Raw genomic sequence first — 27,041 nt, 5'->3', positions numbered from 1 at the left:
CTAAATCCCCACATGCTTAGCTAGCTGGAAGCTAGCTTAGTACAAAATACACATTAAAATGTACTTTCAAACATAGTGTAAGCTAATTTTTGGTATAAAAAATTTGTTAGCTGTTAATGAAGTGTCTTAAATATTTATTTTAAAAGTGATCAATTAATTAATTTCACAAGCTCTGGGTACCTTGTGAGTCCATCCAGCCACTGTCTGTCTCTAGGATGGAGACGTCCATGCAGGTTTCATCGTTAGCTGCCTGACTGATTTGGCAGAGCACATCAGAGGTCTCTTCCACCTCCTGACAAATTTCAATGTCTTTCTCCGCCGACTCCTCTACACCTATCCTCTTCTGCTCCTCACCCTCCATTGTTTTCTTCTCTTTCTCTTCACCTAACCCATCACCACCAACTTCCTCCACTTGCTCCTCCAATGTTAGGTCTTTCTTTTCAACTTTGTCCTCCTCTTTTGTCCCTTCGTTCCTATTTATTTGCGTTTCTTCTTTATCTTTATCCTCCCTTATCCCATCATCTCTGCCACCTTCATCTGGATGCTGTGGTAGATCGTGGTCAGAGCATGGAGATAAGTGTGAACTGTCCGTCGCAGGGTCCCCATCATCACTGTTTTGCGCACTGTGACTCCATTCTTCTGCTCCAGACTTGGGATCTTCCTCCACCATCTCATCGCCTACCATAAGCCTCACCTTAATTAGACTCTCAGGTACTTCAGCTTCCTCCATTACCTCTTGAGGCTCTTCAGCAATCTCAATATCATCCTCTTCATCTGCGTCTTCCTCTACTTGTGCTTGAGGTATAATGATGACTGGGGAGGATAATTGTGGCTTTGGTGCAACTGTATTCAAAGTCAGCTCCTGTGCCTGGATTTGGACATCTTTCTCAACTGAGGGCTTTTTAGTGCTTAAATCCTGAACAGCTTTTGAGGTATCTTGCTTTTCTATTATTTCTAATCTTGTAGTTGTCACATGCTCACTCTGAATCTTCTTGCCATCTTTTTCTGTGCTCTTTCCTGAAGACTGTGATGACTCTGAAGTTATGATTGTCATCTCTGGTTCATCCCTTCTTTCTTCTGATTCCTCCTGCTCAGATTTTTGGATTTCTTTGTCCGACGGTTTATGATCAATTCTCTCAGGCTCTGGATCATTCTCTGCCTTCTCTCCAGTGACTTGGGTTTCTGGGGGTGTATCATCTGGGGACTTGGGGGTGGTGGGAGTTGGGGGAACCTTGCTTCCAGGTATAGGAGAGAAAGTAAAGGAACTGTCAGGAGGTATTGGAGAAGCCTCTCTGGAAGGATCCTTTTCAATGTCTACCTCAGGGATTGCCTGGATCTTTAGGTCACCCGGAAGGCCACTCTCCAAACGAAACTCAGTCAGTCTGTCTTTTGAAGAAGTGATTGGGATTCTTAGGCGATCCGGTTTTACTCCACTTGTCACAGCTCTTTCAAGAATCAGGGTACTCTTTACTGGTGCGTCTTTCTTTTCAAACACTGTTTTTCGAGACATCTCAGGGATCTTTTCTTTATGATCTTGCTGTTGAGTTCCTTTTTCAAAACCTTCAATTTCTGTGGCACCAAGCTCCTCCTCAACTTCACTCTCCATAGAGGGGAAACGCTGGTGCGGAGAGTCCCCAGGACTCGGTACGTCAGCAGGAGAAGGCATGGGCCCTGGGTACTCACTGAAGACACAGTAGCCCAGTTCCTCCAGCTGGCTTTCCCCTCCCACCACTCTTGAGGTCTGATCTCCCAAGGCGAGCTTGGCCAAAGAACTCCCCACCAGAGCTGATACATTGGAGGGCACAGACCTTCGCCTCATGTGGTCAAGCTCTATTCTCTCTACTGATGGTCGAGGCAGGTCTCCAGCCAGGTCCAACATCTCAGAGAGGCTGCCTGAATGTTCAAAGCGTTTGTGCTTATCAGAGGGCAAAGGTGTGCCTGCCTCGGTGGGGGCTACTTCAGGTGATTCAGTGGTAGTTGGGATAACGGAGACAGCTGCAGGCAACTGGTGTTGGCTCTTCACAGATAGTGTCGAAGGGTAAACCTCAGATTCATCAAAGCTTCCACTAATTGGACACAAGGTCCTTGAATCCTCTCCCTTCACTATCTGGGCTGCCAAAGACCCAACAGTAATGTTTAGGGAGAGGCTTCGTTGTTCTAGTGACATCTTACCAGGAGATGCTCTGTCTTTTCTCTCTTGGTGTTCCTCGAGCTTCTGCACGATACTTTCTGTTTCCTCACTTAATTTTTTCTCCGCTGCCGTGCTGAGTTCATAATAACTCTGGGTTTGTGAGGACTCCTCTTCTTTGCTTTTTGAGGATGTCTCAAAGTAGGTTTTTGCTCCGGATTCATGTTCTACAAAAATATCTGATATTGCTTTCAACTCTGTGCCAGGTTCTAAACTTGACTTGACTGTTTCTTGCCTTTGGTCCCCTTTTTGAACGTCAGTCACTGTCGTCTCATCCACTCTAATGTCACTGCCACTATCTTGGTCCTCCTTATTTATCCCCTCAACCTGCCCTGGCTTTTCCTTACTTTCATTCTCAGGGGCTCCTGACTGGCTTGGTAAGATAACCTCCTCTTTGTCTTCCTTCTCTTTTTTTGCTTCTTTTTCTTCAGACTGTACAAGTTGGTGGCTCTCAGCAACCTCTTCCACTACATCCTTTCTGTTTTGGTTACCCTGCTCAATTGAGGAGGTGTCAGAAACCTTTTTCTCCTTCATACACGGAGGGTGAGGTACAATCGAGGCAAGTTCTGCACCTTCAGGTGTTGGTCCTTCAACTGCCAACTGCTCCTCATGTAGCGACGTCACTTGAGGTTCATCTTCTTTCATAGCAGACTCACAAGGTGCCTGACTGATACATTCTTCTGGCTGGGCTGTGAGTTTGAAGGATACTGTACAATTTGTGCCACTAATCATAGCTAAAAGCTTAAGTCGAAGCATCCACAAAAGCTAGCCAATACATTCAAGCCGAGGCCTTTCTGCACATAGATACAGTAGCTCTCCATCAAGCAAAACACACAGCACAGTGTATTTTGCAGCAGGCCACAACAGCACAGAGGGGGTCACAGCACCTAAGATAGCGTGCAGAACTGGAATGAAGGAATGAGTTGCATGATTTTAGATGACAAGAAATAAATGAAAACAAATATATTGAATTCCTATTGCAATGCACAAGGATTGACGAAAACGGTCAACCTGCTGATATAGACTTTTTTTTTAGACTGCTAGTACATGAATACTGGGGATGTGAAGGAGTCTCCATATTGCTTGGATCAAATGTTTAAATTTATTCGAGGTATGTTTGTCTTAATTCAATTAACCTTCTAGATAAGGATGATGATACATGTCCAATGAGGGTGGATTGTAACGCCCAAACTGTGTCCTCAGTGACAATAGGAAAACAGAATTATCCTTTGCATTGGGATGAAATGAAAACAACATTGAAACTCAAAGCAAGTGATAAACAACCTACTTAAAATACACTTAGGACTGATTCATGAAGAACCCATACGAGTGGGTGTTCTCAGAAGCACATTTGCACACAATATTCCAGCAAAACCCACATAAAAATATACAGACAACTAGTTCTAGCAACACTTGACATTATAGACAGTGATCGCATTTGCAATGTAGCTGGCAATACAACAGTACAGAAATGATCAACTGCAATATGGTTGATCAGGTGTTTTAATGTTGCTCCAATGAAAAGCAAAATGGTTATGTTTTGCATGAAAAAGCACGGAATCAAAATGCTACGTCACATAATTTTGCACAAGGCAACTTCAGGTACTGAAGCGGAAGCTTAAGGATTTGAGAGCAACAAAGCTGCAGGAAGGTTGGGAGCAAAGCCTGAGTTGCATCACAATTTATAAATCAAGGGCGGAAAACCTTGAGCACCCATTGACAGAGCACAAGAGGATCATGCAAAATAGGTAATGAATAGACATTCACTCCGACACGCTTTCATAAAAAGGGATGTACAGTTGCTCACACATACAGTGTACACTATGCACTCGAACTAAACCCCACAAAAACCAAACACACCTTTTTGTGACGGGCTGTGGTCACCTTGATGACTTCCTCCATTGAGGACCTCAGATGTCTGGGCTTGCTGGCAGCCCAAAGCCTGGGGCTCTGTTAAATAATCTGTCTGCTCTAAGAGCAAGTCTCCATGCTGCTCATATGCCACCTCCTCCTGGTAACTGTTGGGCTCTACTTTATCTTCTTTGAGCAGGGAAAGGAGACACATGGATGAGACATGGAGGACAACAAAACTGGGGTTACATGGGTTACTGTCAGCGTTGATGGGGATGCATGGGATGCAATTGACACACCTTCTAGCCTAGTCTTGACACATACATATCTAACATGAAAGTTTGAGCTTGCACATTTGGATTAGAAATAATAATCAGAGCACCCTGCATGTACAGTTTTAATAATTTAACCCTATCATGAATGCATTTAGTCTTGTTTTAGAATACATCCAATTTTAAAGGGAAATCTAAAAAAGTACGAGAAAAATACCTGTTCAAATGAGAGTTTGTTCTTTTTATTAATGAATAATTGACCTTAAACCATGCAGGGGGACTATATGGTTCTATACTTTGGTGACTGCATTCAACATGCAATAAGGACCTGATTAGAAAACCAAATGTGCTGCTCTCTGTTAGTAAAGAGCTGAAAACCAATCTGCAATATACTGTTTGAGAAAAACAATAGATACAATGAGCAAACGGACAGTGGAGCTGGTGTATGGGGTGAAAGCAGATAAGTGAGATAAAGGGCCCAAGTGGCAGGTTATGTAATAGCATGAAGGTAGGAAGAATGCTTGTGTGTGTGTGGCCAGTAACATACTGGTATATGTAGGAAAACTAATATTGAACTAACCAAAGTGTGAAGAGGACAGGACAGTGTGGCAAATGCTGCAGACTAAAGGTGATATGACGATTAGCTGGCATGCATGTCATGTGAGAACCCTGACATTAAAACACTAAAGGGATCAGAAGAAAGAGGAGTTTTTCTAATCATGCAAGTGGCCGCCACCTTTTGAGAACCCGAAATCCTCGAGACAGGTGTCTTCTTTTAGAGATATTTTGTTTAACCACTCCCACAACCATTCACACTTTCATCCTAAATGGTCTGAGCGGTTAGAGGTGTGAGGGGGTGTACCTTGTGCCACAGGCCCAATCTGCTCAGCGGATGGAGAGGGGGGAGGGGAGGGAGGCAAATTGGCTGAGTCATCCACTGTGAAGGGAGAGAGAGAGAGAGAGAAAGAGAGAGACAGACAGACAGACATTGGGAAGACAAGACGTGGGTGGAAGGAAGGAAATGAAAAACAAAGTGAAATAACTCAGCTGACCTTATCTCTGTGGGTGGCCCCCCTCTAGAGTTTGGAACAATGCTTGTTGTGTTTGTCTGATGAATCTCACGCTCCTCCTGGATTTGATTAGTGGCCAGTTGGGCCTTTGCTCATTGTCAAGTACAGACGGATGCATTCAAAGCATCAACTCACCTCAGATGTGTAAAACGTCATGTACTGAGTCACATTCTAGTAGCTCAAATATTTAGATTCAGCCATAAAATATCTTGTAATTTATCACTTTGCAGACAGATAGTCAAGATATTAGCATCTTGTAAATCCACCAGCTTTTGTTATTTCGAGTTCTAATATGATGCTTTATTTTATCAATGAGATTTAGTAACTTTATCCACAACCACATTATCATAATTAAGAGCTTTAATCTAATATATTTTATTGCAATGTGTAAAATCCTTAAAACAAACATGTTTCTGAAATGCATCTTCAACATGCCTATTAAAAAGTAAACTGGCTTTACTGCAGGACGCCTCCTGTCCTTCATTTTTTACTACAAAGCTTGGAGTTTTTCCAACTAGGAGTCATGGAGTTTTCTGGTCTACTTCCAGAAAAAGTGCAGAAGCCCTCTACAAAAGTGTGCTGAAGGACCACGGCAATGTCCTCCAACCTTTGTTCGCACGGCTGCAGCAGAATGTGAAGCATGTGCCTTTTGGGGATTGACTGCCTTTTCCTGGCACTGTGGAACCAATCACATTTACCCAGACCCATCTGGCAGTCCAATCAATGTCATTGACCTAGTGCTGCATGCACATGCCTACACACACACACACACGCACACAAACACACACAAACACACAAACGCACATGCACACGCACACGCACACACACACACACACGCACACAAACACACACAAACACACAAACGCGCACACACACGCAGACACACACACACTGCATTCCTACCTGTCGTTCCAGGATGTGCGGCTGCTGCACCGTGGTATCCGTTCTCCCTGTAGGCAGAGCTGTAGGAGGAGTAGCCATTCTCACCATTCTCCTGACCATTTGAGGCCCAGTGCTCGTCTGGCTGCCGACCGTCTGCCATGCCTGCCTGCTGGGACACCGGGGAGGGGACAGGTCACCTGTTGGAGCAAGTGGTGGAGAGAAATTAGAGAAAGATGATAGTGAGGTTTGCTCATGCAGAAGAAAGAGGGAGAGATGATTAAAATAACAAAGGAGTATACTGTAAATATCTAATTTCAGCTGACACAGATGCACACTGCATGGTGAAGCTCACACATCAGCCACCAGAGGGAGTAAGGTGCAACGCTGTTCCTGTACCGGCTGGTCTTTGTCTCAGCATCCACGTGCTGAGACAGGAAGGAGAGACTGACAAGATAGCTGTGTCTACTCTATTCCATTTCATTTTTTCTTATTTTAACAATGGATGTGACTCCAAAAATGTCTGTGAACAGGTGGAGCATGAAGCCCGCATGCTCTGTTCGATTAAATTCATGCTAAACATACACGCTCTCTGAAAGTATTAACCAAAGGGGATGTGTTTACTGCTTCAATACAAAATGCAACAATGAACAAATGCATCAAAATCATCTAAAATGAAGACGATTACGTTAAGCTGCACTGCAGCAGGCAGCTTCTAAAGCGGCGAGAATGAAAGCATGTGAACACACCCTTTATACCCTCTCACCGCCGATAAGGAGGTTGTTACCATGGCAACCAGAACAGGTCTTATGTGGGTCCAGCAGATGGGTTTGACAGGCTTGCCCCATTCAGACAAAAATGTGCTCCACATACACAGAAAGTGCCGCACCTATTAGCCCCCCCCCCCTGCCTGTACAGTTCAACAAGCTCCTTTCCACCTATTACAATAACAAAAGGTTTGTCCCAATCACGCAGGCACTACCAGAGTATCTACATTTGAATAAAACATGTGCCCTCATAAGAGCTCTTTTCCTTTTAGAAGGAAACCCATAATGCTGCTTTTTAAACAAGGTTAGCGGGGCCCTCCCTTGCCTGGCAGCACAGCTAAATTGCATCATTATCATCAGCTACAGATAATTTCATCATAAAACAATCATCACCCAGTCTCCTTTCTTCCACAGTCTCTATTCTCATGTCTCTTTCTTTCTTTCTGACCAAGTCCGTCAATCTTCTCATGCCAAGAAACTTTCAGCAAGAGGGCTGTTATCTTTGGTTTTTTTTCGAGGGCTGTGACGGATTCTTTGCTGCTTCAGTCCTAAAATATGTATACGCTTTTATGAAATAGTGTCTCGTTTGTCTCAACCTCTCTTCCCTCGTCATTCCTCTCTCAGTCTCTCTCCTCTCCTCCCCTGCAGAGCGCTGCATGACGACAGGCTCACGTGGCTAATGCCTGCTGCAGTGGGAATACGTGAGGAGAGAGAGAGAGGGAGAAGGAAAGAGAGGAGAGGAGGAGACCTACTGACACCTAAATATATTGGGCCAAACTGTCTGAGACTGAAAATCTCCGCCCAGGGCTCAGTCAGTCACAGGCGAGTCTAGTCTCAGCTGTTGCTTAGGAAGAAAACTGGTGCGCCGACAGCCACATTGAGCTGGTGGTGGTTTAGATTTGCATTGACCTGCTTTCAACTGCTGTTTTGGCAATGTTACGACACACACTTGGCATTCACACACTGTCCACGCAAAAAGGATGGCATAAACCTCTGCTGCTTACATAAATCCTTTATGTTCTCATTTGATAAAAATGCACCTTATTACAGAGATAAACTAGCACAGCACACCTTTTCTCACACATTCAAATGCACAACACCCCGGGTGTCCTTCAAAATACCTCTTTCATTTGTTGTTGGCTTGATGGCTGTGCTGATGTTTTTGTATTTGAATGCTTCCCCGACCATCAGACTGTAAAATACCCCAAATAACAATACCAGCATTACAATAGTTGGTTGCTGAATCAAAGCTAAAACCAGTCCTGTTGGAGAGTTTAGAGTTGCACTAACCGTATTAACAATTACTGACCTTGGTCAATGCTGAGGCCTTATTGTTGTTGTGCATGACTTCATTCTTGTAAGCACCTGTTCACCAGGTGTGCTTTAGACCTGTGGCTTCCAGCCACACACACTAAAAACCCTTTGAAATTCAGAATTTTTAACCTTGAGGCCTTTACACACCAGGAGCATGACGAGTAAACACGTGTAAAACCTAAATGTCTGCCTGTGAATATCCACCTTGTTGTAGAAACAAATGATGTTGCTTTATCGCTGCGTAATATTCGCGTTCTGTGTAAGAGTATGCACCCCAAATTGTTTATCGTTCCCCTGATGTCTGGGTTTACTACCCTCTGGACCATGCTCTCCAGGCACACTGTGTCATCCTCGTGCGGTTAACGTGATCTGACATTGTCCTCTCTTATTGCTCCCTTTGAGCTGTTTACCAGTCTTATTGTGTTAGGGAGTAGATGATAAAGTTTATAATGGGCATCTTTTCACATATTATACCACCCAAAAAAAAAAAGAGTGTTAATCAGACATATTCCACACAGACGGGGATCCATCCTCTCCTCTTTTTTCCACCACTGCAACAGCTCTCTCCTCTGAAGATACATTTTCTAATGATGCAATCACGCAATATGTTTTGTGGCCAGCCGAGAAGGTAAACTAAAATATTGCTTTCACGAGCAGGAACACCTAATTAAAAAAACTCAAGTGGCAATCATGTGTAGTCAGCAAACCTCCTCTTATGCATTAAAATAAACCATCTACTCTAAAGCTGTGACACGTTATCAGAAATGAGCTAATCATGTTTGACTATTATACTTTCAGAGAAGCCCAGCAGTTAGCCCACACCCACACAGCATGTGAACCATCATAGTGTCCTAATCCTCAAAGGGTTAAATCAACTGCACTGGGAGTCAAATAAAGGACTGTCAAATCCTATTACATCTTGGGACTGAATGTGCCAGAACGAGACAAGAGAGAAGGTGTGGCAGCAGGCGCGCTTTCTTCTCTTTTCTCCCTCTTTCTTTTGTCGTCCAGCGCCATCACGGCTCCCCCTGCACTCGCTCTACCTTCCAGCCCCAGCGTCCCTCTTCTCTACCAACTCCACCCCACCCCGTCCTTAATCCGACCTCACTTCCTTCCCTGTCTGCACCCCCCACACACCCCCCCCCTCCCCCCGCCAACTGCACCTCAATCTGGGTCACTCATCACGGCTCCACAGAGCGGCGCTCACATCGGAATGTCACCATCCATTTAGGAGGGAGGATGAGGAATCTGTGGCAGCCAGTCTCAGTAGGCCAACCTGCCCTTAATCCTCTGTGTGAGCTTGAGTGTGTGTGTGTCTGGGGCCTGGTCTATAATTTTAGGTGTAATTTTATATATATTATTTCTGCTTCCAAATGGGAAGGCTAAAAATCTCCTGAGCAATGTTGTGTTTGGTAGTTTTGAATTCATATTTCTCATAATAATCCATTATTTACTTCTTTGCCTCTCTCTCTCGTCTACTAAGGGGAGATTTTCAGGAAAAAATGAATACAATGATGTTAAAGTGATATTTCCTGTCATTAAATATTATTTGCACTACTGAAGGGCAAGCTTCATTAAAGAACTACATTATTTAAATTAGGGTCAGTGTCACAAGCCATGTAAACAGTCACTGTGAAGTGGGTCCTAGGTCCTGACTGTCAGACTAAACAGTAGCCCTGAGGAGGACAGTAGGACACTCAAGGTTGCAATGACCTGCAATCAACCCAGAATGCAGCGGGGTCCTCCTCAGCAGTAGCAGCGGCAGCAGCAGCAGCAGCATAAGGGCAGATTATGTTTCGTTGACTCAGCAAGACATGAGGGGGATTGACGCATAATGAGCGCTGCCAGTGAAGTGTGAATGAACTGTGAATACGGTGAACAGCAGCATGTCGAGAGGAGGCATGCGCACACACAAACACACGCCCATGTATAAGAGGTGTTGGGGCTGATTCCACTCCTTACAGATTAGGCTCAGTACCGTAATAACAGCAGTATAGGGGCATTGAAATCTACGGCTTTATCACTCCTTACCCTTATCATGCCAAAACTGACACTGTGACAATAACGATGACCTAGTATTAGAATACGTTTTATGAAATTCTGTCTTAGCTTGCGTGTTAAACAGACTTTCTTTATGCCACTGTAAACTATAACTTGCATTGCCTTTTAATCACAAGTCTTTCCGAGTGTTTACAAGTTCCCTATTGTGCAAATTTTCAGGTTCACATTCTGTGTGGAGTTTGCATGTTCTCCCCGTGTCTGCGTGGGTATTTCCGGGTTCTCCGGTTTCCTCCCACAGTCCAAAGACGTGCAGGTGTTCGGTTCATTGATTACTCTAATTGCCCGTAGGTGTGAATGGTTGTCTGTCTCTGTACGTCTCTATGTGCCCTGCGATAGACTTGCGTCCTGTCCAGGGTGAACCCCGCCTCACGCCCGATGTCAGCTGGGCTCGGCTCCAGCCCCCCCCCCCCCCCCCCCGCAACCCCGACCCCGGGATAAGCGGTTGAAAATGAATGAATAAACATAAATGACTGTAACTCTGGTAAAACACTTGAAACATTAAGGGATTAAGTAGCAATAGCCATCAGTGCTTTTTTGAGCTATGGGCAACCTGCTAATTAAATTCAGCTTGTAGTTTAAATGACATACTGTGATAAATAGATTTATTGGATTTGGATGCCTTAAGCGAGTTTTCAGAGTAAAGTCTGTCTGCAAACAGAATTTTCCTCCTTCATGACAATGACTGGATCTAAATCAAACTGACTGCTGTGTCTCTTCTGCATCCTAACTCAGATTCATTCCCCCCTCTCACTGCCTGCACGCTCACTTTCCCTTCTCTTTAGTTTCAGCCTCCGATCTCACCAGAGGAGTAGATGCTCCCTGGCACACATCAGCCCCACCCCACGGTGATGTCATTGTTCCCATGGTGATGGCAGCCGAAGGATGGGAGGGGCTGATGGTGGTGGTCAAGAGAGGATGCTGGCTGCGGAGAGCAGACTTTGACCATGTTATGGATCCTCAAATAGGTCACCAGATCCTCCAGGCGCAGCCCCGGGGGTCCTTCCTAACTGCACTGACACAAATGGCTGCCGAGCCATTTAAATCCATCAATACACTGATAGCTAGTTGCTGGTTGGGCTGCTGATGTCATTTTAAACTTAGCATATCACTGCAGCAACAGCAATTTGTTTGGAGGAAATGGGCCAATACCATGAGAAGTAACACACCACGGCTATGATAAAAGAGCACCAACTTCAGAAAATGCATCAACAAAATTCATTCATTAAACAGGTTCTCATTACCAACCTTAAAGAAGTACTGAAAGCTCATTTAAAGACAGTTTCTGAATCCAGGCTGTGTGCATTTCTCTGTGGATTGAGCGTTTTTATACTTTCCCAGTATTTATACAGCACCTCAACCTGCTTTATATGACAAAAGATATGGGAATCTTAATTATACTAACGTTAAAACACAGGCAATCAGAATAAAAAAACAAATAGGACTGCAATTCAAATTTCACCGGCTGTTTCTGCATAATAATTCCTATTATTAGGAATTATCTCAAACAAAAATATAGAGCAGCAACTGTGACATTTACACACAGCACTGAGCTGCTCCATTGTGTTTCCCAACAAACCCTCCCATCTGTCCGTCTCTTTGTCCCTCCCTCTCCAGCCATCTCACATTTTAACGCGCCCTTAACGGCTGAGGGGATTATGACGAGTGTCGGCAGCCCACACCCTGCACCCCCACGCTCTCATACACCTACACACACTCCCTTCCCAGATCGACCCGAACACATGAACACCCAATTACACAACCGCATGCAAACGCAAACAAACACACCCTCTCATTGACGCCCCTGGATGCATCCGCAAAGCTTAACCCACAACATTCTGCTGGGAGCAAACACATTGTTAACATCAGCTAAATATAGACACACACACACAAAAATAAGACCTCTCTGAATGTACGACCGAATATAAATTCAGCCACTCAAACTCAAACATGTTTATGGAGCGAAAGTTTCAAGCTTTTTGGTGGTCCAAAAATATCTTACATGACATCAACCTAAACAATCGCCCCTACTCCCTTCCAACATGTTGCTAAGCATAATTACCCCTCTATTATACATCCATGGACAGCCAAGCTAATCATTTGGCTGAGTGCAGCCACTTAGATCTGACCCCTGAGGCCCCGTGAGTCATGGGAAAAGTGAGTGTGAAATGTCATGGGGGGATATGAGTAGAAGTAGTGCATAGTTTACCCCCTGGCAGCGCTCCAGACATCTATGTTTTTGTTTTCACCTTTTTTAGGTGAGATGACTCTAGACTTGTTAGCTTACCTCACTTGAGCTGTCTTCACTGATGGGTAAAACAGACGAGCGCTGAGTCGAAGGGTCTGCTCAGACCTGCGTGGAAACAGAGGGAATACATGTTAGAACATCAATAACGTCTCCCTAAAAGTAAAACTGGGGCTTACAAAATCCTAAACCCCTTTAATTTACTGACAGCTTCAAGCTCTAACCTCTGAATCCAGCTTGGCTAGTCCAGAAAATTGAGGGACTTTTTACAAGACAGCTCTCGTCTTAGCCTTGTGTTAAACACAGCCGTGCATGAGCCGTGCACGCTCACAGCAGCTTAGCTCTGTCACCTCGAGTCGGCCGGCAACATTAAACCAAACCTCAGCGAAGCCTGAGCTGCCGCTGATGAACTGTACACAGCAAAGTCAAAGACAATCTAATATATTCAGTGTCCACACATGAGTGTTTGCACACACATGAATGAATTATCTGCCAAACAATTTCTTAGCTAGAGCAGCAACTTCGTGGCAATTTAAATTTTTACATTTCAGTGTTTGTATGGAAACATTTGTCATGTTTGGACAAAGCCAGGTTAACTATTCCCCCTTGTTTCCAGTATTTATGCTAAGCTAACTATGGCTATAGCCTTATGTTTATCAAACAAAATATGACACTAGTTTTCAATCTTCTCATCCGACTCCCAGCAAGAGGGTGATTACATGTATTTCACAAAATGTCGAACTATTTCTTTATAGCTACAGTTGGCAGATTTTAAATGTTTACAACTCTCACGCCCCTCCCCCACTATCACCGAGCTCCTCCGCTCCCTCCCATCGAGTGCTCGTAAGTGCACTAGATTCCTGTGAACGCGCCCGAGTCTTCTCTCATCGATAAACAGCATAGTTTGCACACTACGTGGAGGTAGGCTGGCTTACTTACTCATACGGTAGACAGCAATTGCTAACGTCATTTAGCGTATGCCTAGCTTGAAGCATGTGCCTGTGATATTGTATTGATATCTGTGAACTGTGAGTGGACAGGATGACACGGGCGCAACAACAACAGGCAGAGCAAAGTGTCGGTTCAGTGAATATGATCAAACAAATGGTGCCAACTGGGACTTTAAACAAAATGCAAAGATTTGTCATTAATGACAGAGACGATAGACAGCATGTTATAATAAAATAATAAACAGAGGTCAGTGGGATAGTTTCCAAGGCAACTGCAGGAATGATAAAGATCCAAAAAGAAATGAAAGTGATTATTTTGAAGTGATTACAAGTGATTACAAGTGTCATCTGTGTGCCAACAGATTCCACTCGTGAGTTGTTTTTTGACATTTGCCAAATTCTTGGATTGGTGCGTTTGGGCCCGAGCCAGAGGGTGAGTTAAGGCTTAGCGCCCGCCATGAAGCTAGTCTGACATGCACGTTTTGACTGTGAGGAGGTAGAAAACAGAGCATCCTGTTAACATTATAAGATTGTGAAGGGACCGTCGGGGGGGTTCTGGCACCAAAACGTGCAGTTGGACAGAGAAAGAAAGAGACAGAGGATGAAGTAGAGGGACGTAAAGAGAGCTGAGCAGAGATTCTCCAAACAGGAAGGAGGTTGATTTATTGGAGAGGAGAGAGAAAGAGGCCTGGAGTGAAAAAGAGATGGAAAGGGAATTCACAGAGGAGGAAACACAAGTATTTCTCCTAAAGGACTATTCAGGTTTATTGCATCTTAGTGGAGAGTCTGGGTCATTATTTTATCAACTGCCTGTGGGTCTGATCTTCTCACTAATCGTGTATATCCATCACATGGACGTGCAGTGTGCAAAAGCTCAAACACATGCAACTCATTTCTATACTGTAAACACATAATTATGTGGCCGTGCTTTTCATGTTAAATCATGTTCATAACTGCAATTGCATGTTGTAAACTTGACAGAATTGTTTTATTGAGTCTTGTTAACATTATCACTTGATACCTACAAACCCATAATTGATTGATTTTTCCTGTCATTTTTTTATTTTTTAGAAAAGACAGAAAACTAGAAAGTGTCTCTTACACAATCTAGATTAAGTGTTTCTGGTGAACTTTTAATGTTCTGCAAAGTAAATGTGAAAAATACTTTTTTTGCTTATGTCACTTCAGGGCTTCCGTATCTTCTTTGTAAAAAGCTTGGTAATAACAAAACATGCATTTTTGTATTCAGTGGACTAAAACATACAAAACCACTTTGAGTATGGTCTTTTAATTTGAAGGAACTGAACTGATGGATATAAAAAGGACCTCCAGAACAGACTGAATGGGGACTTTTTTATGTTACAACACACATTTATTAAAACTTCTTATATTGAGAGAAAGAGACGAAAAGGCATAAATCAGTCTCTAAAATACAGCAACTATGAAAGGAGAGAAAGAGACTGAGAAATATGTAAGAGAGAGCACGTCACACAGGAAGTAACTTCACTTCTGGGGGGAAGGCTGGTCATTGGGGGGAAAAAGAAAGAAAAAGAAAGTGATGAGGAGCAAGAGAGAAAAGGAAGCTTTGTTCTCCAAACCACCTTTTAACTGTCACAGGAAATGATCCCTCTCTCACACAGCTGCTGCCTGCTTATGACACCTAACCCCCCCCCCCCCCCCCTCGACATTATCCATTTATATCTGTTATTTTTTCTCCAAAAGTGCACCCCTGTTTCTAATGGATGATAGTTAACTGTAACTGGGCTAAGCCTCCATCCTTCTACTGCATCCGCCCTGTGATTGCCTCAGCCTGTCTTTAATATCTGCAGCATGTCATTCCTAATCTCATAAACTCATTTACAGCTTTTACAGGAAGAAATTCTGATAATTTTACATCTTCACAATCTTATCAGTCACCCGTCAACCTCCAGTGGCGCATCTTGTGGGTTGATATTTAACGGATGGGCACAAACATCGGGACTGTGACTACAAGGTTTAACAAACAAGCTATTTGTCTTGAGTCTCTGGGAAGGAAGAAAACAGTTGACGGCACATTTTTTCATCTTGACCTGCATGATCCTCTCAGGAGGGAGGCCAAAGACAGAAGAGATGGAGGAAGGGAAGAGTCAAGGAAAGAGGAAGGAGGGGAAGGAGGTCAGGAGCTGACCTAATCCACAGATTTGACTTCATCATTAGAGACGAGGCAAACAGGAAATGAATCCTAATCTCAGCGGTGTGCTAAAGGCCTGATAAACCTGGCTGAACTTGAGCTGAGAAGATAACGGGAGCATCACAGGAAGATATTTCCACAATTATCTGGGTCACATTTAATGAGCGGCGATTTCTCCGTTACAGGAACGTCTAACTTCTTATCCTGCAGGACCTTCATTATCCAAATCTCAACTATAGGCCAACAATAGGTAAATAAATACCATTTGCTCAGCTATAACTCACAAAGACAACCTCCTTCTCCCTAAAGACAGACATGCATGCACGCTCTTTCGGACTGATGCACGCCCCACAAGACAGACATGCAAACACGTGCATGTTTAATACATCAAAGCCACAAGGAGTTGTAGTCAAGGTGAGGACTATCCACATGTCCAAAAAGAAAAGTTTCAAAACAATCTTCATTGAAAAACTTCTCATTATTCTTCCACCTCTGATATCCATTTCAGATATGGCGTTTACGACTCCTCATTATCATCTCATCACTGACTTCAATCACTGTTAGCCGCTGAGTCATTGCATCTATGATTCACTTGCCCTTTTCGAATAATATCCCTGCACGTAGTCCTGAACAGCTCTGTTCAACAAGGGGCTCTGTTTACTCAGTAAAATCTTACAGATGTAAAGACAGAGGGGAGGCCGCTCTCTACACCTCCACACACTCTGTACTGAGTACAGAGGGGCCTGTGTGGCTAATGAGCCAAACTCTGCAGGGAAAGAGGCTCATTAATTAATCCAAAGGAAGAATAGAGAAGAGATGAGCATGAGTGCAGAGTCAGTTGGAAGAGGGCACTGAGCAGTGAGCAGTGAGCAGTGAGCTGTGGAGCAGAAAAAGTAGTCCCTAAGTCTATAGTTTTATTGTCATAGTACCAAATTACAAAGTTATTTTCAGGAAATGATTTGGAAGCAACAGACCTGCACAAATAATGCGTTATACAAATGACTTACAATCTAAGCCGTAAGCTTAAGTAAATCTTAGGGGGTCACAAAGAGCTACATCATTGTGGTATTCTTGTGTTTTACTTGTCCTTGAAGTATCGTCACATCCTATCGAACAAAAAAAAAAGTCAGACAGGATGTGACATCACTCTGACAGCAGAGAAGACCTTGGATCCACATATGAACACAAACGTGTCATACCGTAGATGTAAAAACTAGACACGCCTGTCCCGTAATCTACAAGCTCAAACACATGCAGGCAGCACTTTCCCTCGTTACTTTATGTAAACCACAGGCAGGACCAGGTGCAGGTCTTTGTGCCCCTGAGGTGACAGCTGCACTTCAGGGTGAAGACAGGTGGGAGAACTGCTCTATATTCATATGTATGTAGGTTTCTTAGTGGCCTAAGAGCATCACACACACATTCATCAATCAACATGACGGCACAAGGCGGGCCAAAATGGGGCCTGCAGGCTGTGATTCAACTACTCTGGAGCACTTTCTCCCTCAAGAATGTGAAGATGCTGGAAATGTGCAAAGCACTCATTTTCAGGGAGAGACTGCAGCTGTTAAATGGTCTGTTTTGGTAAATCATGGTACGTTTTTACGGTTGAATTGTGTCCCTATATCACAGTTATAGTCTGTTGATCTCAGATGTGGACTGAGCTAAAAAAAAGTTTTGTATATACAGCACATTTTTTCAAACACCAAAAGTGTTGCAAGTGTTGCTTTGTGGATTATCTGAAAGGAAGCTCTCTTCTTCACTAATCCGTACGTTCTGTTATGCAGCATCATCACGTATTCCTCAACAACGCTACATTCAAGCTTCACCAACTTTTCCTGCAGTCCGCCCGGAAAAACATGCTGTTTACTTTATTCAGCTGCATGTGTCTGTAAGGATCACCATCAAGTATCACTTGTCAACAACAGACACTTAAGGGCGTTCTGTCAAAGTCAAGGGTGGTGTTGCCTCCACTGCAATGCCACTTTGTCATCTGAAGAAAATAACAAACATCACATATCAATGTCTGATGGGAATCAAATGCCTTGATGGTTAAACAACATTGCAGCATGTGAAGTTGATGTCAGAGATACAGTCATAATCCCTGGATGACTAAAACATTTCATATGACAGCTGGATAATCCACATGGTTAGTTTTTAAAGGAAACAATCATAACTCAAGCTTTCTAATAAGAGTTTTCATTCATTGCTCTGTATTTACACTATAAGCTAACTAAGCTAACATCTTATACGCATGTACACCATGAGATGTGGTTGTAAGCACCCAAAAGCATACAGTACATATCACACGATCTCTCTGAGAATACAAAACCTACAGTCACGTCCCATCTCCAAAAAACAATGAATCCTACATTTCCCTCAATGCAACGTGATATTTGGGTATTCCAGGATGCAACTACAATTCCTATTCCTCTTCAACCGCTTGTCCCTGTCCGCTGACATCAGGCGTGAGGCGGGGTCCACCCTGGACAGGACGCCAGTCTATCACAGGACACATAGAGACGAACAGAGACAGACAACCATTCACACCTACGGGTGATTTAGAGTCATCAATGAACCGAACACCTGCACGTCTTTGGACTGTGGGAGGAAACCGGAGAACCCGGAGAAAACCCACACAGAAGGGCCCCAGCGGGTATTCGAGCCCTCTTGTTGTGAGGCGAGAGTTCTGACCACCACACCACCGTGTCGCCCTTATTTCTAACTGAAAAAATGGAGAAGTGAAAAAGAGATACAATGCCTTCTCTTTCACACTTGGCATCTCTGCACCACCTACATTTAGCTCATTACATTTCAAATGCCTTGCTGAGGAATAGCTGTTGGAGCCAGAGGAGATGTTGACTCTGAAACAATGTCCCTATCTCCCACTGGTTTTTCCTTGCAAGCGCGGAAACAGTTGGTTAACCAACCGCGACAGCAGCCTCCATGCCAAACAACGACCTCGCTCAGAGGGCAGAAGAGGGATGCAGGGAAAAATGGGGAGAGGAGGGGAAGAGGATTGTGGAGACAAGGTTCCATTTGTGACCCCAAAGAGGAGGACAGAGAGAGGGAGTGCTCGCTCCCATGGTGTGTCAGCCGAAGTGGGTTCCAGAAAAGGACAGCTCGCCTCAAAGCTGCTAAGCAATCATGCAGACAGTGATACATAGAGAGAGGGGAAACGGGGGGCACATCACTGTGGATACGGCAGACATCCTGGTGACTTCTGGCACACAGTCATAGATAGAACAGAGATTGACCCAGAATGTCCCACTGCAACGACATCCCCCTTAAGACATACAATGTCCAGTCACTACAACTTGGAAAGGGGAAAGAGGATGAGAGAAAGAGATAAAACGGGGGGACAGGGTGAGTGGGAGAGAGAGATCAAAACAGACATGCGGAGGGAGGAGTAAACAGAATGGGAGGGAAGAAGCAAAGAAAAGGTGGGATAAAAAGGGCACTCTCATCACTCCATCACCACCTGCTCACATCAAAACCACCCGTCAGCCCCCAAACTCCTCCTCAACGAACTGTCAGCCAAACTAGTGACAGCCAGCCTCTGCTGACGCTGAAAGGCAGAGTAACGTGTCCTGCGGTCTCGCTCGGCTTGGTGTCACTCCCACGGAGAAACCACCAACAATCTGTTGGCTATGAGTCGCCAAACCGCCAACGGCCACATGCCATCACAGCCTCTAAACATATCACAATCTCAATTGTTACTCATCGTTTTGACCCAAATTGATCGGGGTTTTATATCTCTTGGTAAACATGTGTTTACACACACACATGCACACACAGCAGCAACATACTCGAGATGAACTGTCCTGCCGGCTGAATAATCAACGATGTCTAGACGGGGTACGTCACAAAGACTATGGGTCACCAAAACACAGACACAGCCCCTGGCTTATCACGACATCAGCTCTTTCGCTCGTTGTTTTATAATGTCAGTGGTTTATATCCTGAATAATTAGAATCTCTGCAAACAAAGGGGAGGTGAAACGCAAGGAGACATTGAGTAAAGATCACAGGCATGCTTGGGGGAGAAGAAGACACTGAAAGATAGCCAAATGTATTCTTCACGTCTGCTGCTTTGGTTGTGATTATTTAAGCAGTAAAGCCATGAAAAGATTCCTCTGCAAAGGAAAAATATAATGTCTTACCTGATGAGGTAGGGCAGCTTTTTGTCTGCAAAGAGGGCTCAAGGGGGGCAAGGCAGCGGCTTCTGCAGACAGAGGAGAGAAAAAGACAGGATGAGAGACGTAAAAAAAGGTGCAAACAGGAGTCACAGGGGCAGCGCCACACTGACTGAGATGGCTGATGCTTTTTCACCGGCGAGTGGAGCTGGCAAGCACACACACACACACACACACCAAGCCAACCGGCATGCTGTCTCACGTAGGTCTCCCCCTCCCTGACTTCCCCTTCACCAGCACACACTCTGCAACCAAACCAGTCTCCATAGCACTGAGGAGGAATGGATAGGGGGGATGGGCACAAGAAATGTGTGTATGTTTGTCAGTTACATTAATTCATGTTTGAAAGAGATATGAAGCTCATCCACCCCTGAGGGAATTGGGTTCTAAGATAAATCCCTATCCAAGAAATTCCCAGCAGCATATTTTATTCTCCTCTCAGTGTGTATCTTGTCTGTGAATTTCGCTCAAAGACGTCCACATTATAATGCGTGCAGCATCAAAACATGACAGTGAATGCAGCATGACTGTCTGTTTAAAAGAAGGGGTGCGAGGCTTGCCCCCGTGCTGAATAATTGCTCTGTCCTGGTGCTCATTTGCAGGCATGGCCGACTGCAGCAGCAGCACTGAAACAAAGGCGTAGAGGGGGAACGAGGGGGGAAAGAGGGTCTGAGTGCGAGGCAGAGAGACTGCAGAGGCCAGGCAAGCAGAGCAAGAGAATACAGCTCCGTAGCACAGAGCACTGACTGCTGAAAGCCTCATTCCCTGTCCATTACTTCAACCTCAAACCACATGAAATGAAATATATATATATATATATATAGTCCAGAGGCTCACATCGGCCCCAGTATTTAGCTATACATCACAGTATTGCAGTACTAGAGGTGTCAAAGTTTCAGCTCGAGAGTCCATGAATCATAACAATGAATGAGTGCATATTTGACAATTGGATAAAACGTTTTCCTAAGTTGGAAATCAACCGGGTACCTTCCAAAGTTACAGCCTGTTAGTACAAGATCCCTTACTGAGCCACAGAGGAGGGAGACGTCCAGGTTTGTTAGCAGAACACCAGGAATAAACCTGCTCTCCATAGCCAGGATGAAGACGCCCACTCAGTTTGGCTAGACTTATGTGAGCTTTGGCTAAACTTTGGAGGGATGTTGAGTTTGTCCCACGTCTTTAATAATATGGCTGTGCTGTAAAGCATGTGTGGGCAGCGCCACAAAATCATGTTTGGATCCAATGACAATTAATACAAGGGCCAGCATCACTAATGTATCGATAACTATTATTATTAAAAGGGGCTTAATCATGTCGTGTAGATAATTGTGTTGTGACTTATGAGGTGATAGCAACATTAATAGGCTAGTTTTTAAAATGACATTTCCACTTTCCAACAGTAAAAGGTCTGCCATACTCTAACGTGGCTGTAATTCAATTTTTCATTTTTACAATGAACCTTGAGTCTCGGGGATTTCCAGCCTGCGACCTCACTGTTTTGGTTACAGCTCTATATTGGTACTGACCCTGGTGAGGCTAGTGTTGACACTCAAAATAAGACATGTTAGTATTGTATTAAAATCCTGAACCTATCCTTTAAGAAGGAAATAAATTAATCCACTAAAGCAAAGCAGTGTGACCACACTGACTCAGGAGACATTGCTGACATGATCGCCAAACCTCACAGAGACCACTGAGGTTGACTCATAAAGGACACGGTCATATGGTTCCCTAAACCACTTAAAAAATTAGAGGAACAGAGGGAATAGAGCGAGCCAGCCCCGTTCCTTCCATCCCACATCACATGCTCCCAGTCCCATCATTAGCTTGTCTTGTAACAGGGAGAGTTAAAAGAGCCATCAGCGGAAGACTGTAATCAACCTATCAGCATTGGGCGCTGAATCAGGTTTTAAAGAAAAGAAGCAAATGAGACATTTGAAATGGCAGCTGACAAATAACCCTGCTGTCAAACTGAATGATGAGATGATTTCGTGTTATTTCAGTTCAGGGTTGAGTAAAGATGGCGTTGCTTTTGGGAGTTTGGAAGGCAAAAGAGAGGAGAGATAAGAGATACGGAGGGAGGAGGATAAAGGGATCTTTGGGTGGCATGGGTTGGAGAGAGAGGGAATCAAAGCTCAGAGAGGCGCAGACGGTCCTGTCAACGCCAGTCGCCTTTAGCCTCTGGCAAGGCCTTTTGCCAGCACTGATTACAGAGCGAGGACTGGACCGTAGCTAACAGGCTAGCATAGCCACTAACATCTAATCTCCCCTCAGCCGCCGCTGTCAGAGAGCAGATGCTGGTCACGCTGACGGCAATCTTCCTCTACCAACTATCAACAAAGACGGCGTCAACCTGAACTCGCCTTCACCAGATTAAACACTCTGTTTACCCTGCGTTTGAGCAGGACGTACGGGCGGTTAAACATCAGTTGCACTTGTTAAACAGGTGCAAACAGGACGTGCAGCACACAGGAGCGCACAGTGTTTAGAAGAATACTTAAAGCATGTTGTGAGACATTAAGGATAGTGAAACCACCTTAGATGGAGCAATGGTGTCATTATATACATTTAAAGATAGTTTATAGTTTTGAATATGACTTGAAGAAACCACAAAAGGGCAAACATGTCCATTTACACTCCTAACAACAAGTAAAACATGTATATAGTGAGGTGATTCCACTATGGTTGAGAAACAAGCATCCATATTTTTGACAGGGATGACTTTGCAAAAAGCAGATTTTCACTGGACCAAAATCCAATTTGTCTTTCCTGTATCAGTTTCTAACACTTTCTCCAATCACCTAGGTGCATACGGATATCACAGGATGTGTTATCATGGGTCACAATAAAACCCGATGTCTAATCCCAAATTAAAAGGTAGGTCAATCGCGTATTGGATGCGGGGTTGATCGCCTGATTCCCCAGCACCGACAACTCACAATGATCGGGATTAGCCGAATGGATCATCGTAGGCTTGTGCTTAATCGGACTGGACCCCTTCATCCAGATTTGGACGGCAGATTTCATAACTGGTCAGAAAGGTCTGGCGCACTCCTGTTTGATACGTTATTATAGAGAGGGGACTGAGTTTGCATCCCCAAGCCCACCAAATCAACCACAACTAAAAGGAAAAAGAAGCCTGTTTAATGTGTTCTCTTAATGCTTCTTTAGCCTATAAATTCATGCTGGTGCATCATCATCACACACACACACACACACACACACACACACACATATATATATATATATATATATATATATATATATATATATATATATATATAAAGCTGTCTCCCAAGCTGTCACCTCACCACACCGAAAGCATGACTCAAGGATTTTTAAAAAGCAGCAGCTTTAGCATAAGCTGGCTTTCACTGAGCGAGCGAACTTCATTGCAGGTGCTTGGGAACACAACGACGGTGGCTTCAGTAGTTCTGTGTCATCAAACACGAGTGTCAGTAAAGCTGTAACTCCAGCTCTGTTTAAGTGTGAGGCCATATAACTTTAACTGCTGTATTTACTTTATTTACGAGAGAGCAGAGAGCAGTCGACATGAATGCAGATATTGATTAAAGATCAGGGTTATTGCTCCGGGACACAAAGGAAAGGAGGCCGAGGGAAGTTGAGATAAAGAGGGAATATTATTATTATTATTAATATCATTATAATAATAATTATTATTATTTCTCTCACCTCTGCCTGACAGAGAACTCTGGTCTCTCTACTGTTTTGTTGTATAGATTATTAGTTATAGTATATTTTGCATATTTTGTTGTATATATTATTATTGTTAATGTTTATAGCACACTGTGCAATGTACATATACACTATGTATGTATTGGATTCTATGTATGTTATGTACAAAGTGTTTTATTTGCTGACCCACTGCTGCTGTTACAAAATCATTTCCCCGTCTGGGATCATTAACGTCATTATATTCTATTCTATTATTTATATATCTGGTTTTGAATGAATAAACAAGTGAGTTGAACCAATTAATCCAGAGAATAAATGCCAAGTATGACTGCACTTCCATAAGAGTGTGTAACAGTGGGTGACAGAATGGACAAAATCGATGCAGCAGAGAGAAAGTTTTATATCTTCGTGTCAATAGCTCCATAAACGTTAAGCTTCCAATAATGCAACTCCGAACATCCCTCACTGGACACTCCTGATCTGGTAAACACCTAGAGTACAACTCCCTTGAACTGGTTCAACCTTGTTCAAGCCCTGTGCAAAACCTGGGAATTGTTGGGTCTCTGTAAATCATAAATAAGTCATAGAGTGTGGTCTTTACCTACTCTGTAAAGTGTCCTGAGATAACTTTTGTTATGATTTGGCACTATAGATAAAATCGAATTGAATTGGTTTGTAACATGTGTCATAGGTGAAGCTTCTCCAGAGCTACAGAAGAAGTGTTAGTACTTCTTTTACAGGCTGAGGAGCATTTTTACAACGAGTAAATTGAACTTTAGGAGTAAAAATGGTGGTTTTGGAGTTTAAACTGATAATGACATAATGCTAATAACCAGTAGTTTTGTCCCCTGACTGCAACAGTACACACATACCTGTAAGCCTTACAGCCAGGGCCATGTTAATACTTTCACCCAGACATGGAGCTGGTAATCACTCGTTCTGGCAGATGCATGTTAATGACTGACGATTGATCGATCCCACTCTGTTTCCATGGAATTATCCTTTCCGTGAAGTGGTAGATAATACAGTGGCATCTGCTTGTTTTGTTGTTTGCGTTCAAAACAAATAGTGAATTAGATTTAAGACCTTGGTAAATCTAATTACCCAAATCCTCGCTGATCTGTCTGTCTGTTCAAGGGTTACCACCCCTCATGTCTCAGGCTCAGTCAGCCAGTCAGGCCAATCATTATAACATTTATTATTTCATTTAATCAGTGAAGGTTATTCACGAGTATTAGATCAAGTCATGTGCAGCTATATGAGCTCAGTTTGATCCACTGGGTCCAAAGCTCCCTTTTCCTGCATTTCATTTTCCCCCCAAAGCTTTCAATTTACTCAATAACAAAAAGTTTCCAAAGATGTATGAAGCTGTCAAACTCGTTTGTGTTGCTGTTTGATCAAAAGCCGTTTGAGGACTCGGATGTCAGAGGTCAAAGGTGAGTGTGTTCACAGCGGCTAGACCAGACACAGAAGCTGATCCTCTCCATCCCCTGAGATCCCTCTGCATATAGACACTACAGTGTGACTCGCACCACGGCCAAAGAACTACACCTTGTCCAAGCCCTGTGCAAAACCTGCTGAGCATGTCACTCTGTTAGGGATTCAAACTTTCAAAACGTGCAGTACAAAGCTATATAAGATCTGGTTATACTGTCAAGCACTTAACTGCATCAGAATTAGCGTGAGTCCTTCAGTAAACTTTGAACCAGGACGCAGCTGACTGTATAATCACTGCTGTACTGACGATGGTGTTTTCAGAGCTACGATGCTAAAAGCTACTTATTCTGCCAGTGACACTGATGATTCAGTAGTCTCAGCTTGAGGACTCTGTGTTTCAGATTAGTTCACAGTCTGCTGAACCCATGAACAAATTTAGAAAGCAGTCGCTTCAGTCTCAAAATGTGTCCGTATTCAGAAACCGTAAGGGCTTCTGTAGGGTTGTGATGTCACAACTATACTGTATAAAGGTAGAAAGTGGCCCTACAGTGTTGTAACAGTCATTCCCTGGCTGCAGTGACGGTGCAGAGCGCAGATGCAAAAGACCCAGAAATGTTTTTAATGTTAAATTATAAACCCAAGATACAAGTGTGAACCTGAGAGTCAGCATAATATGGGACATTTAAAGGTAAAAAGAAAAATCTGAACAGTTGTCTACTGCTTCTTTCAGACCTCAGCGCTGACCAATATTATAGTATTATAATATAGTACCCTCTCCAGAAAGAGGGCGACAAAGCAAGATACCTTATTCACAGTCACACTAGAAGAACATACCAGGTGAACTCATCTCCATTCATGCTTTGGGAGAAAGAAACAGTTTACTATGATATTGACACAATCACCAGACACCCAGCTACCTGTCAGTGTCATTATTCAGAGTGCGACTGCATCGAGGCTGGTGAAAAGCACTTCAGTGCATAAAAACCTAAGTGGTTTGTGAAAGTGCAGCTTGTTTGCAACCACCGAGAGCAAATAGCAGGCTGCTCATTTGCCAAGAGTCAGCATCACACAGATTGAGTGACTAGCTTGCAATTCATAACATAACTGAAAACACAAGCAATGACACATGGGAATGTCCAATGCACTTCTCATGCAACAGTTGGACCACCACCGGATACAATATTGACTGTGATGGATGGAAAGTCATCCTTCCTCTCTACCACCCAGCAAGATGGCCTCTCAGGGGCGCATATTGCCTCATCACTCACATTCATATGCATGTATACAATATGGAGCATACGCGCACACACACACACACACACACACACACACACACACACACATGCTAAAGATTGCCTGTGTGTGTGTGTGTGTGTGCTACTCTTGGACTGTCATCCGTCTCTGATAAAAGCAGGCCACAGGAAATTCCTCAAATGTGAAATATGCCTCAAAGAGGCCCGTTTACAACAGAGACGTGATTTGAGGAGAAAGAAAATAGACAGGAAGTGGAGAGACTGTGTGTGTGTGTGTGTGTGTGTGTGTGTGTGTGTGTGTTTGTGTTTTACAGCAGGAGAAGGGGGGCGCATGGAGGGGACTGATGCTGCGACTGTGAGGGAATTCAGGGGTGAGAACGCAGTCAACTGCTTTTATGGACTTAACTAAATTTGTGCCTGTCTGAGGGCGTGTGGTGTGTATCATGGTGTATGTATCAACTCCATGCCATGCTGTGTGTATTTGTGTGAAGGCTCCAGCTCGCGTGTGCCCGGCTTTACACACTAACCACAGGGTGTAGCCACGGGCTTTGAAGTCGTCCATACACCCTGGGCTGAACTCAAACATAGACTACTGTACACGATCCCTGTTACTTCATGGAAAAATCACAACATGCATTTTACTCACAGGGAACACAGCCCTCTCTATCCCCCTGAAAAAATCACTGGGTAGAAGA

General features: G+C 43.8%; 1 protein-coding gene across 1 annotated transcript in view; it reads right to left on the bottom strand.

Annotated features, from left to right (window-relative positions):
* LOC310964724 (uncharacterized protein) overlaps positions 1 to 19,992 on the bottom strand; it is a 32,081-nt gene extending 12,089 nt beyond the window's left edge. The window contains exons 1-6 of the mRNA XM_083937980.1: positions 19,928 to 19,992; positions 12,687 to 12,752; positions 6,285 to 6,460; positions 5,174 to 5,248; positions 4,049 to 4,228; positions 181 to 2,877 (exon numbers count right to left, since the gene is read on the bottom strand). Of these exons, the coding sequence (XP_083794106.1) occupies positions 181 to 2,877; positions 4,049 to 4,228; positions 5,174 to 5,248; positions 6,285 to 6,423 (3,091 nt within the window). The 5' untranslated portion in view covers positions 6,424 to 6,460; positions 12,687 to 12,752; positions 19,928 to 19,992. The remainder of the gene's footprint in view (positions 1 to 180; positions 2,878 to 4,048; positions 4,229 to 5,173; positions 5,249 to 6,284; positions 6,461 to 12,686; positions 12,753 to 19,927) is intronic.
* Between the last annotated feature and the right edge of the window lie 7,049 nt (positions 19,993 to 27,041).

This window comes from Echiichthys vipera, assembly GCF_963691815.1.
Source record: "Echiichthys vipera genome assembly, chromosome: 23".
NCBI lineage: Eukaryota > Metazoa > Chordata > Actinopteri > Perciformes > Trachinidae > Echiichthys > Echiichthys vipera.
The sequence above is the reverse complement of the archived record's forward strand: the minus strand, read 5'-3'. Positions and strand labels throughout refer to the sequence as shown.